This window comes from Dipodomys ordii, unplaced genomic scaffold (assembly GCF_000151885.1).
Source record: "Dipodomys ordii isolate 6190 unplaced genomic scaffold, Dord_2.0 Scaffold188, whole genome shotgun sequence".
Lineage (NCBI taxonomy): Eukaryota > Metazoa > Chordata > Mammalia > Rodentia > Heteromyidae > Dipodomys > Dipodomys ordii.
This window is the reverse complement of record NW_012267404.1, coordinates 2,527,985-2,541,939: the sequence shown is the minus strand read 5'-3', so window position 1 is coordinate 2,541,939 and position 13,955 is coordinate 2,527,985. Positions and strand designations below refer to the sequence as shown.

Genomic DNA, 13,955 nt, shown 5'->3' with positions numbered 1-13,955 from the left:
AATCCAAGACTCTACTATTCTCTTTTAGGGACCTAGGGTACTCAGCAAAGACCTTGTTTTCCTCCTTAAATTTCATTCATACAAGCTGGGCACTGGTGGCTCACACCTAAAATTCTAGCTGCTCTGAGAATCTCAGTTTAAAGTCAACTCAGGCAGGTAAAACCAAGAGACCCTCATTTCTAGTTCACTAGCAGAAAGCCAGAACTGGAGCTATGGCTCAAGTGGGTAGAGTGTCAATAAAGCTGAGTAAATGTATGAGTTCTGCGTTCAAGCCCCCATGCCATGGCCAAAAAAATTTTCATACAGGTAAAATGCATATTATGAATATTAATTATAAAGCAATATTTTATGTAATAGCCATTTTAGTCTATGAAATTCATGTACACATATTTTCTGTAAATAATTGAATAAAATAGCTTTCTTTGTTCCCTATTTTTGTGAGAATTAAAAAAAAATTGGATAACAGGCCAATTAAATAGACACCTATTGATTCAAATCTGCAAAAGCAATTATTTTGGTGTGGAGCTTAGAGCTTTTCTTGTAAAATAAGTGAATATAAAAAATTTCTTGGGGCTGGGAAGGTGGCTCAGTGGTAGAGCGCTTGCCTTGCATGCGTGAGGCCCTGGGTTCGACTCCTCAGCACCACATAAGAAAAAGGCCATAAGTGGCCCTGTGGCTCAAGTGGTAGAGCACTAACCTTGAGCTGAAGAGCTGAGGGACAGTGCCCAGGCCCAGAGTTCAGGCCCCACGACCGGACCCAAAAAAAATAAAACTAGTAGAAGAAAATAATGGGGAATCACTTTGTAATACTCATCTGGGGTAAAGAGTTTTTGGATATAAATTGTTTAAAAGCAGTGACAATAAAAGCAAAATTAAACACATGAGAGAAAATACAAAATGCACAGGTAAGTCAATTAAAAACAGCAAAATATGACCCATGGAATATCCAAAAAGATTTAAGGAACTCAACAAAATAGCAAGAAAATAACCTTCCTCCCCTCCCCCCTAAAGGGTGAAGAGATATGTGTGATAGTCATCATCGTCATCACAGCATGCAAGGAGCTGAGGCAGGAGGATCACAAGTTTGATACTAGCTTGTGCACCATAAGGAAAGCCTGTCTCAAACAAAAGAGAAAGCCAGATATGGTGGGTCACACTATAAAAAATCCTAGCTATTCACGTAGTGGCAATGAGGAAGATTATGGCTTATGGCCAGGCAAATAATTTGTAAGACTTCAAGTAAGAAATTGAGCATCAGCTGGGTGTCAGTGGCTCAGGCCTGTAATCCTAGCTACTCAAGAGGCTGAGATCTGAGGATCGCCATTCAAAGCCAGCTTGGGCAGAAAACAGAAAAGTCCGTGAGACTCTTACCTCCAATAAACCACTGAGAAAACCAGAAGTGGCACTGTGGCTCAAGTGGTAGAGTGCTCACCTTGAGCTGAAGAGCTGAGGGACAGCATCCAGGCCCAGAGTTCAAGCCCCACAACTGACAAAAAATAAAAATCTGAATACTGCTGACTAGCAGCATGAATCCTCTGCTAGCCCTTCAGTATTTATTTTCAATCATCCAATCTCTGCCACTGATGGCAGTGCCTGCTCCCTAGGTGAGGCCCCCGCTCTGGCCCCTTGACTAAAGGCCCTTCAACGAGCAGGTCAGTGTCATTTTCTCCTCTCTTTGTGAGACCTTAGACTTGTCAGGTCTGCTGGAAATCAATCTTTCTCCTCTATATGACTTTTGTCAGTGTGGTCTTTTGAGTCACATTTCCTTTCAAATGTTATTCTGAGCATCCATGGCCAACCAATCAACAATGTCTTTGGAGAACAGAATCATCTCTGATTTCACATATTAGATATGTAGGTGATTCAAAATAGTTCCAAAATTCAAGCCTAATGAATTTAGTACTCTTCTGACAGTGTGGCACAAAACTTACTCTAGGTTAAAAACATGATCATCGATCACAATCTTATATGAAAATGCTGTGGATTGTAAGATTCTTCACCTAGAAGAAATAAGAATGTCATATCTATGGCTAGTAAGGCAGAAGTTAAGAATAAAGTTCAATTTTTTTTTTTAAATTGGTAATTGCAATTTTGCTGCCAAAATAAGCAGTCTGCCTTTTGTCACAAGGTGCTTATCGTGGATCTTGTTTTTTCTGGATCCCTGGGTGATTGTGAAATGACTGCAGGAGGGAATGGCTGAGATCAAAGGATGCAGATGCAGAGTCGAAGGGTTGGGTACTCAGCTTTATTTCACAGGCCCAGCAAAAGCAACTTTCACTGGATTTAGAAGCTGTGCTGATTCCTCAGTGAAACCTGGGAATACAGTGCCTGGTAGGCAGGGAGCAGACCACACTATGCAGATATGGACAAACTGTAATAAGGGAAGCTGCTACCTACTAATATGTGGCATACACACAAAGATAGTAAATCTTAAGTCAGTGGGCATGTGACAGGTTCACAAGGCCAAAAGTTTACAGGAGATAAATGAGCCAAAAGGTTACAGGGGATAGGCCAGGCCAAAAGGTTGTAAGATATATATGAGGTCAAAGGGTGACAAAAGATAGACAAGGCACAAATGTTTTACCCATAGGAGAAGTGTGGAGGGGTTGTTTGTGGCACCATTGGGAAGAGGCAGGGAGAGTATCAGATTCACAAAGAGTTTGCCCCGTTCCCGCTTGAGAGTGGTTGCCAGAACTTATGCAAGAGCTTTCTCCTTCCTGATCTAGCTCACAGCACTTCGTATAACACTTCGTACAAATCCTCAGGAAGGGTCTCGCGAGTCCGTGTCTCCAACGTCTCCCCCACTCTATTCTTTAGTGTATTAAAGCAAGCGCGAGCTTTCTCTGTGGAAGGGCCATCTTGCCATTTTGTGGTGGATGCAGTGGTACCTTTTCATTGATATCAACTTGGTCAAGTACTGTGGAATCAGATAAAATATCACTTTCAGTGACATCTTCAGGTACCATCTCTCCTGCTTCATTCTCTTCCAGACCAATAGTCATGTTGTTGCCAGAACTGGTGACCATGTACCAGTATGGTACCTGTGTCACCCTCTCCTCCTACCCTCAGCTCCCCTGTAACCACTTGGCAGCTGGGCAGTGTCTCCAGGGATGTGACCATCACAGGGTGTGTCACCCTAATAACAGAAAAGAAACCACTCCGGGCAGCGGGGGGGGGGGGGGGTCCCTGTGGCCCGGCCCCTGCCGGTGGAAGGAAGGATGGACCGTTGGCGCTGACCGTTTAACGGAGCCCAGCGGGCTCGAACGCAGCACAGCTGCCTGTTCAATGGGGGGGGAGAGAAGTCGGCAGAGGCGGCAGCAACTGCAAGGCGGCCGGACTGGCAGATCTGCTGCCGCCGCCCCCACGCTGCCCCGCCCCGGGCGGCATAAAGCTTCACTTTTGATGAGTCCAGTCTTCACACTGATCTTCAGCTGGAGAGTAATGGTGCTCCCGTAGATGAGGCCTTACCTCAAGACAGCACTTAGTGCTCAGATAGAGTCCTTAGTGCCTACAGCCTTACCTCCAGCTCCCCGCATCTGTCCTGCTCTCTTAAGGGTATGCTTATGCTGTCTTACAAAGCACTCAGTTCCAGATGCACGGGGAGCAAATAATCTCTGCCCTTTCCAGCATCACTTACTACACTGGATTCTCGATCTGACCAAAATTGTGTCTAAAAGTTGACACCACCCAACAGAACGACCAACTTGATGCTCCTTTTCATTTTAATAATAAAATTAGCCTTGTATTTAAATCATCTTCCTTACTGAGTTTAGTAGTAAGAGTTTAACCCATATTTCTTTTTTATGTTGTGGGTCATGGGAGCTGAACTCTGGGCCTCAGCTCTTCAGCTCAAGGCTGGCGCTCTACCACTTGAGCCACAGCGCCACTTCTGGCTTTTTTTTCTGCTTAGGTGGTGCTGAGAAATCGAACCCAGGGCCTCATGCATGTGAGGCAAGCACTCTAATGCTGAGCCACCTTTCCAGCCCCCTAACCCATATTTCTTGCAGCCTAAAATGTATAAAAGGATAGGTATAATTCTAATGGCTACTTTAGATTTCTTCTAAATAATAGGAACGAGTCTTTCACTGATTGTACTGGTGTGGTTGTATAATCCAGATTAGCTTTAAGTAGAATTTTCATATTCCTGGCAAACATCAGTGTGAGCCTGTGTCTCCGTGCTGTCTTGGGGAGTGATGGGTGTCTGTGTGTGGATGGCATGGTGTGTGACAGTGGTCAAAACGTTACAGTGGACCTAAGTGCACTGTTGAAGTACACCGGTGTTTGCAAAGACGAAATTGCCTAACAAGGCGTTTCTCAGAATGACTCCCCATCAGGTGACACATTACTGTAGTGGGAGGTTTATGTTTCTAAGCAATGTGTCCTTCACCAAATCAAAGAGCCATTACAGCTTGTACTTTAACCTCAAAATGTGATATACAACGAAGTTGGGACACAAGTACTAGGCTGGATCCACTCACATGAGAAACAGCCCAGTCCCACATTCAAACTCAGGTCAGTTTCATCAGATTTGTAATGTAAACAAATCAACAACTCTGCTAAAGACATTGAGGCAGAATGGGGGAGGGAGGAAGAGAGAGATGGAGGGAAGAGCCTTAGGGAACATGAAAACTAAGTCATAAACCTAGAGAGACCAATCTTTGATCTTGTTTCTCCGTCATTTTCATTTGAGCTGTAGCCATTTAGTAACTCATTTTTTAATCCATGGTCAGCCATACCTCTTAGACTATTAGTTTAGAGGTATGATAAAGTATTTCCAGAATATTTTAAAATATGGGCAGTACTGCATTTGTTGGAGATTATTTGATTTGAAAGGAAGCTTGTAGCGCTGTATGAATGCAGAAGGAACGAGCCTGAATTCTGTGGACAGTAAAGTGGCTGAGGAAGTACTTTCAGTGACATGAAAGTTGACGAGTGTATTTTTGACACTTCTGCTTTTAGAACATGGGGGGACAAAACACATGGAGATGGTTTGATTCACTTTTATAATTGTTAAAAAAAATGCCTCAAAGCAAAGGTTAAGTTTTAGAGAAGGGTCTTAAAATTGACTGGAAGAATAAAGTTTGAGTTCCACTTTAAAGGAACACCGATTTCAATTTTAAACGTCATTATTTGCTTCATACAAAGAATGAAAAGAATCCATTACACTTGGCTCATGGTTTTGTGTAGCAAGATTTTATTTTATTTATTTTTTGCTGATCCTAACACTTGAACTCTAGGCTTGGGTGCTATCCTGAGCTTTTTGTGCTTAAAGCTGGCGTTCTCTTGAGCCACAGCTCTAATTCTGGCTTTTTGTGGTTAATTGGAAATAAGAGACTCAGGGACTTTTCTGCCCCAGCTGGCTTTGAACCACGATCCTCAGATCCCAGCCTCCCGAGTAGCTGGGATTACAGGCGTGAGCCGCCCGTTCCTGACTCTGTAGTAAGGTTTTAAAAAATAATTTACATTAAGAGGCAAGGATGACTTAGCTATTTAGTTAGGCAAAAATGCAGATAAATCCCCCTCGCATGAACATTTAGCCCATTCCATATGTTCAGAGTATACATTTTATTTTTAGATTTGTCTCAAATAGTGAAGGAGTCACTAGTACTTCTAATCCATAGCAATATCAAGAAAGCTATGTCTAATAAATATGTAAGTACAATGTCAGTACAAACTTTGCAAAATAAATAAATCTACCTTAAACACCAACTCATTGTTTTTTCTTTTAAAAAACGATTAAGTTTCTTATTAAGATGCTACAACAGTAAATATTACATTATACACCAAACTTGATTTACTAAAAACTAAAAATGAAATCACCTATGCATATATGAGCAATAACCTTTAAAAAAATCCACTTCTATATGTTAAAAAGAAATCCTGAAGAAGAGTGCATTATGTATACAAATACAGAAACTAAGCTGAATGACTTTGAGTCCTGTTTTACTAGGTCAGATTTACATTTGCAATGCTCAAAAACTTCTCCACTTAGTCATTTAACATATTGCTAGTTTTCTTAGTCTCACAACTCAGTACCTCCTACACTCAGTTCTGTAAGTCAGGGTTGGCAAACTGGCCCATAGGACAAATTCAGCCTGCTACCTGTTATGTATGGTCCTAACACTAAGAATAGCTTTTGCATTTTTTTTCTTTTTTTTATGACAGTACTGGGGCCAAACTTAGGGCCTGGGCGCTTTCTCAGAGCTTTGTAACTCCAGGCTGATGCTCTACCACTTGAGCTACAGCTAAATTTCTAGCTTTTTTTGGTGGTTAATTGGAGATAAGAGTCTTATGGACTCTGTTGCCCAGGCTGGCTTTGAACCACAATCCTCAGATCTCAGCCTCCTATTAGCTAGGATTACAGATGTGAACCACCTGGAAGCTTCTTCACTTTTAACTGGTTGGGGGAAAAAAATATTTGTGATGTGTGACAATTATATGACATTCCAATTTCAGTGTCCATAAATAATTTTATTATTGGAATTATACACGTTCATTTGTGGACCTGTTGCCTGTGGCTGCTCTTACATGCCACAGTAGATCTGAGTAGTTGCACACAGACCATGTGACCCCACCCATGAAACATTTACTGTCTGGCCATTTACAAAGTTTGCTGACCCTTGCTCAAAGTCAGTTATCACAAGCATAGAGGGATAGCGTCTCCCCTGGATTTCCCTCCTTGGTCACTGTGAGCCCTGGGCTTCTGTGCTTGTCATCTCCATGGATCTCATGTGTGACGGCTGCAGTTTAGAAATCCTCCACTTCCAGTTTAAATCTGATGAAAATGAAGTTCTATTTCTTTCCACCATGTTAGTTCTGGACTAACTTCTTGCCAAAAGATCTTCACCTGTAACATTTTATAGACAGGGTTATTAGTATATTGAAGATGAACCAGAAATCTTCATAGCTTAGCAAGGTTTAGAGTTATCCAGCCAACAAACCCACAGCTCTGGTGACTCATTTTAGGAGCTCATGTATTTCATATAACTCACAATGGGTAAGACATTATGTTCTTACTAGGAAGAACGTTAGGCTACTTCTGCCCTGGAACAGTACATTCTTTAGCAAAAACTTTTTATTACATTCAAATAAGTTGTTTAAGAGAAGGTGGAGTGCCTCCAACTTTTCCTGATTGTTAATACAATGTATTACTTGAGTTAAGGGAAAGATGAATATTCTTTAGCAATTCTTTTTTTTTTCTCTTTTCAGTAATGGGGTTTGAACTCAGAGTCTCACACTTTCTAAGCTGGCACTTTACCAGCCACATTTCCAGCCTGGCTAGTTGCTGGCTGTTTTTGAGATATCATCTAGTGAACTTTTCCTTCTGGCATGGCCTCAAACCATGATCCTCCAGATCTCAGCCTCCTGAGTAGCTAGGATTACAAGTGTGAACCACCTAGCCTGCAAAATTTTAAGGTATCAAAAATTTAAATGTGAGGGCTGGGAATGTGGCTAAGTGGAAGAGTGCTTGCCTAGCATGCATGAAGCCCTGCATTTGATTCCTCAGTACCACATAAACAGAAAAAGCCAGAAGTGGTGCTTTGGCTCAAGTGGTAAAGTGCTAGCTTTGAGTAAAAGAAGCAGCTCAGGGATAGTGCCCAGGCCCTGAGTTCAAGCTCCAGGACTAGCAAAATCAATCAATCAATCAATTTAAATGTGAATATTTTTTAGAATAAAGAAACCCATGAAATGTGTCATCAGAAAGTGGCACAAATATTAAACTTTTTTTCTTAGGAGCACCTAACCAAAGAGCCCCTTTCTTTTTTAAACAACTGCTTTTCTTGGAAATGCCATCATCAAAAGGTTTTAACATGGGATATAAATTCCTGTACTAGCACCAATGCCTGTTTTAAAGAAAAGCTGCCACTTGTAGCAAAGACTCTTAGCAACTTTTAGAAGACAAATGCTAAAATGTCTGCTTGCTACTGGAAAACTGAATCCAAAGGCAATTAACTATAAATCACTATCACTCCCACTTTCCTAAAACTCCTAAGAAATGACATAACAATGCTTTGTTCCTCCTGTCTTTACCTCCTGAAGGAGTGTGCCACCATGCCTAGCTGGTCTAAACTTTTAAAAGTTCAGGTTTATACAACTCCAGGCTTTTTTTTTGGGGGGGGGAGTGCCAGTACTGTGGTTTGAACTTAAGGTTATGTGCTTTCGTTTGTTCCTCCCCTTACCCCACACTGCTGGCTCACTAGCACATGAGCCACACCTGCAGTTCTTCAAGTCCCATTTTAAGGTACTACTCCCACCTGCCTTCAGGGTACATCCTCTTGGAAAAGACTTTGTTATTTTGAAAACGCCTGGCAAGTGTCTTCTGAGGAGCTCTTCTTGAACACTGAAGGCATTGTATGCCTCACAAAGCAGTTTCAGTTGAGCCCTATTTGGAAATGGTGCCATGACCTGGTGTACCTGGGTATACTGCACTGTCCTTGGTCACTGTCGGCATTCCATCCTGTCACTGGAGGGCAAGCTACTCGCAGGTTTCTCCTTGGTTTGGAGACTCTCTGAGGCTGAAAGCTGGGGAGGAGATATAAGTCCTCGGGGCTGTTTTGTTGACTTGGTGAGCTTCTTGAGTTCACTCGCAAAAGAGATGCCTCTTCTTTTATCTTCACGGGATGCCTGGGGAAAAAAGAACCTTCCCTTGAGGTTAGGTGGAACCCAGGGGCATGATGGCAGAGAGGGCCCTTTCCACTTTTGTCTTTGGGAAGAAGAGCCAAGGGATTCTTCAGGAGGACTTCCTTAGGACTCTTTGTTTACCCATGCCCTGAAAATACACCTAAACAAGTCTTTTCAAACAAAACTCCTCCCAGGATCTTTGTCCTAGAGTTCCCTAGTTCCCAAATTGGGTGGTGATATGAATCTGTGAATATCAAACGATTCACGAAGAGAACAAAGGAATTTGGAACTCTACCTGCACCTGCTCTTTGAGCTTAAGGATGAATTTTCCTGCACCTTTCCACTTGCTCTGGGCTTGAAACACGCACTCCTGATCCAGAAGGACCCGCTGTGAGGACTTTGGGGTGGCAGATTTCTTGTTGGGCGTGTCTTTTACCACCTCTTCCAAAAGCACGTAGTCGCCTGGGTTGGGGTTGCTCAGGATGCTATAGGAATATTTGGCTTTGCATAAAGTCTGAAAGATAAGTTTCAACCAACTGAATATAGTATCTCCAACATATGGATGCGTTCTAAATAGAAAAGTGCCACTTTCCACCTTATGTGGATATGTACATATCCACAAGCTATGTAGATCTTGTCATCTGGCACCTCCTTTTACATGGCTGATAAGACACATCTGCAAGTTGCCTCTTGTGCTTCCCAATAGTCTGATTTAGATGAGGAAACAAATTTATAAAACTGAAAGCAGATTCCAGAGGACAAAGCTTAAACTTGCATGGGTTAAGAAGATTCCAGAGTATGCACAACTCCATAACAGAATAAGGATTCAATCTAGATTTGAAGGAGAGCCAGTCTGGAATTCTAATCTGGGTTGCCTACAACAGTAAGGAACAAAATCCAGTCTCTGTGTCCCAGGATGCTCTGTCATACTTCTTGCATGTTAAAAGAAAACTTAGAGGTCCCATGGTTTCCTTTTCATTTAGCCCATGGATTATCTTTCACATATGCATTTATTCACTCATCAAAGACTTAGTCAGGGCCTACTACATGTCAGATACTGTGCTCTACTTTGCAAAAAGAAACAAGAATCTAGAATTTACAGTCAATTATGGGGCTTTCTAATAACCAAGTTATCACACAATAGGCATAGCAAAAGCCAGGTACTGGCGGCTCATGCCTATAATCCTAGCTACTCAGGAAGCTGATATCTGAGGATCGCAGTTCAAAGCCAACTCTAGCAGAAAAGTCCCCATGAGACTATAATCACCAATAACCACTCAAAAACTGGATGTAGAGCTGTGGTAGAGTGCTGGCCTTGAGCAAAAGAGCTCAGGGGCAGTGCCAAGGACCTGAGTTTAGGTCCCAGACCAAACTAAAAACAAAAAGGAATAGCAAATCATGGATACACAGTGTTTACTATGTACTAGGCATTGTGAAAAACAAAGAGATTTACTGCCAGTCTTCTCAACAGCCTTGTGAGGAAAGCACTATTATGCTATCTATGTTCTCCATGTGGTGACTTAGAACAAAGGGTGGGCCAGAGCCAAATGGAATGGCCTCATGAAAGCAGACACAGTAGGAGTACTTCCACAACAGAAACAAACCAGGGATTCTTCTCCCAAAGACCAAGTGTATCAGTGCCCAGTATAATGAAGACATAGATTTGAGAGCACTTGGGATCTCAGTAGTGAATAAAAGTAGAGCTAATTAGGGGTCTGTGCTCCTAACAATTCTGCTATGTCACTCGTTAAGTAGGTGTTGAATGAACGCAAACTATGAGGAGGCTAGGAAGGAAGGAATCAGAAAGGATGCAGACGAGGAAGCTTGCCCTAGAGGAGTGGAGCGGGTCAGAGCTGGCCTGTCTTCTATAGGATCCTGCAGAAGTGGCCCTTAGCTAGTAGCTCAGGCATTTCTGAGACAATGAAATATCTTCCTTGCAGAGTCACCTCCAAAGTTCAGCATTACCAGTGCTTTGTAGGGATCCCGATTCATTGCAGACACTAGGTAAGCCCCTGCTGTAAAAAGGAGCTAGTATTTCCAGTCCATTCATAAAATGAGCTCTTAATGCACAGACCTGGGATTATTCTCAATAATGGATACCTCAAAAGGACCAGTGTGAGGAAAGAAGAGTTTTCCTTTTCTTTCCTTGTGGTGCTAGAGATAAAACACAGGGCCCTGTGCATGCTGGGTCAGCATGGAGCTTTACCATGGAGCTGCACCAGGCCATAAGAAGGGGCGTTTACCTGCTGAATGACCTCCTGTGCAGTGCTGACACGGGGTGCTTTGATGACTGTTCGAGGCTGTTCTGGAGAAACGTCATGCACTTGTACGAAGAAACTTTCCTCCTCTGAGCTCAAGATCACCTCTTTGTCATCCTGAGCAACACTTTTCTCTTCTACAGACTATGTTAAAAAGGAAAACATGTAAATGGTAAGGTGATACAGAAGAAAGAAAAATTAACTGAAATTTTTAGGTGTGTTTATTTTGGATGTCACCCCTTCTCTCTCTCTCTCCCAATTTTTCCCTCCATCTTCAGCAGTGTCAAGAGAGTACCACTGCTGCTTTCTCCATATTTTAATATCTTATGTCACCAGTGCCTCAGCATTTGTTTGTATTTTATACACAACTGGCTCATCACACCTGTAATTCTAGCTACTCAGAAGGCTGAGGTCTGAGAATCATGGTTCCATCCAGCCCAGGCAGGAAAGTCCATGAGACTTTTATCTCTAATCACTAAAAAGCCAGAAGTGGCGCTGTAGCTCAAATGGCAGAGCACTAGCTTTGAGTGAAAAAGCTAAGGGACAGTGCCCACATCCTGAGTTCAAGCCACATGACCAGAACAACAACCCAAAAAGGAATAAGCTGACTCAAGTTATGGTCACATGAAATTCAGGATTGGAGGGTGTGGTGAGTGGTGAGATAGTTAATCAAGTACTGAGCTGTTCGTGGTGCGCGTGCGCGTGAGCGTAGGCCTCCTCCCAGGACACACGTACTTCCTGCTGTGCTTTTAAAACAATCCTGCCCACATATCCTTCTTCTGGAAACCAGCTGCTTAAAATCTGCATGATCTCTTCTTCTGGACCAATGACCCTCTGGAATGGTGGTTTCCTGCACTCGTTCTTTTCTTTCGATATAAAATACTTTTCTTCCATCAAAAAATAGTCGGTGGCAATCAGTTTGGTGTTTTGATCAGATGTCAGAATCTAAAGGAAAAAAAAAAACAAAGATAAAATTAAGCATACCTTTTAAGACACAGAGGCAACTCAAAATAAGTTTGCTTTCTTGGTGGTCACACAGGTATTGTTATGGGGAAAAGGGTCCACCTCCCAGAGATAGCCTCATGTAAAAAGATGACTTTATTGGGGAAGTGGATAGCTGACCGCCAGGGACGCAGCACAGACTCAGGAACTGAAATTGCGACCCCGAACAACCCACAAGCTAGGGTTTTTAAAGGCAAAATCCATGTGATCAAGCCCAGCCCCACGCAGGTGGCCGGTGGGATTGTAACACACATAAAGATTGCATATTTATGTCAGTGGCCAATGGAGTTACAGTCCATCTCCTAGTAACTGTTTGAACTAACCTATCATTTTGGTTTGAATTGTTGCGCAAATTTGGGGTCTCCAACACAAAGCAGGTTGATATTCTTACTCATGGCAGCTGTACATTCCAGAAACATAATGTCATTTGCCCCTGCATCCCTGAAGCTGGGGTTGTTACAAAGACAGCTACAGGAGATTTATTACAAAGATAGCTACAGGAGGATACACAATGTGGCATGGCAGGCACCATTCTAATTAGGCAGGGTATAAGATAGGGCCGAAGTCCGTGTGAATACGTTTTAAGGTTTCCCTTTATGGTCTCTCTTTGATTTAGTAATGGGTCAATTTCTCAGCTTAGTTTTTCTCACACAGTCTGGGACCTTCCTCCCTACAGTATGATGTACAATTTACAAGTAAAAACTACTCTGAGTGTCATGTGATTGTTTTTGTCTAAGAATTCTTGTATGCCCACATTTATGTCTGTTCTAATCCCAGATAGCATCTGATTTTCCCCACTGCTGGAATGAGAGCTACAATGGAATAAAAAACTTTCTTACTCCATGAATTTAGCCCTTTGTAATCTTGCAACTCGGGATGAGGGCAAAGAATTTAGCCTAGCCTTTACTAACATAGTCTCATTTTCTCATGTTGGAAATCATCTTCTTATGCAAGAATCATAGGGTCAAACTCTCATCTGATTAAGTTGCTGGAATTCTCCTTTCAGTAAATGCCTCCCAGTATGTGTGCAGGCTTGGTATTCTGTGCTAGACATTGGCCCTGTGCAGTTCAACTGAACAGTGGACACAGAGCTCAGGAGCCAGCAAGACCTGGGGCTGAGGTTTCCTTTTGGGACTTCCTAGCTATGAAGTATTGGGTGAGTTACTTGACTCTTTAGAGATTCAATTTTCCCATCTACAAAATCAGAATAGTCACAGTAACAGTCTTGATTGTTTTTTAATGAGTAGGGCAGGAGACATACCATGGGTACATAATGAGACTGTAATAAATAGCAGCCATCACTCTGGGCAAGTTAGCCCATGTATTCTTTTCACTCCTGTTGCAAAGGTTTGTTAACAAAAAGTTGCACTCTTTAGGGAGTAAAGGTCAGTCATGGTGAAGAAATGCCCTTTGTTCCCTTCCTGTAAGAAGTATCTGGGTGATGAGATAGCTGGCACCACCTGACCTGGATTAAGCAAGCACCCATCTCCCCAGTGATCAGAGTTGACACTTTCTCAAGTGGAGAAAGAGCAGACTGTAACATACTGAAGATACTGGACACAGACGATTCTTGGAAGACCAGATTTTTCCACTCAGCTGTTGGTCTGGGCTGTGAGTCCAGACCCTGCTCAGTAGCCCACTGGGTCAAGAAGCAAACGCACTGATTTAAACACATCCACGAAAGGAACAATCCAGGATGTGAGGCCTCCAAGAGGGCAGGTGGCACTGTTACCTCCATATGAAGGGCCAGGGGCACTGATCCTCAGTCCTGGGAGCTTTTTTGCTTATTGGCTTGGGGTCTACTGTTAAGGGTGGCCCATGGAAAGTTTTCCTTACTAAACACACACACACACACACACACACACACACACACACACACACACACACACACACACAACAACAACTGTGTTTTGTGATAATAAACACTGAAGTTCATGGTCTAATAGATAAACGAAGAACTAAACAAAAGAGCCAAACCAAATCCCCTCAACAGCAGCTTCTGTTTGGTAATCTGTGAAATGTGGTATCTATACAGTTTCTAATGATTCTACTTAGGTCAGTTTATAAAATGTG

At 42.5% G+C, this 13,955-nt stretch overlaps 1 protein-coding gene across 2 annotated transcripts in view; it reads right to left on the bottom strand.

Moving 5' to 3' along the window:
• Positions 1-6,354: 6,354 nt before the first annotated feature.
• Plce1 (phospholipase C, epsilon 1) overlaps positions 6,355-13,955 on the bottom strand; it is a 241,247-nt gene continuing 233,646 nt past the window's right edge. For both annotated transcript variants that reach the window (XM_013034379.1, XM_013034380.1), the window contains exons 28-32: positions 11,616-11,825; positions 10,866-11,024; positions 8,918-9,136; positions 8,416-8,625; positions 6,355-6,847 (exon numbers count right to left, since the gene is read on the bottom strand). In XM_013034379.1, coding sequence (XP_012889833.1) covers positions 8,440-8,625; positions 8,918-9,136; positions 10,866-11,024; positions 11,616-11,825 — 774 coding nt within the window. In that variant the 3' untranslated portion in view covers positions 6,355-6,847; positions 8,416-8,439. The remainder of the gene's footprint in view (positions 6,848-8,415; positions 8,626-8,917; positions 9,137-10,865; positions 11,025-11,615; positions 11,826-13,955) is intronic.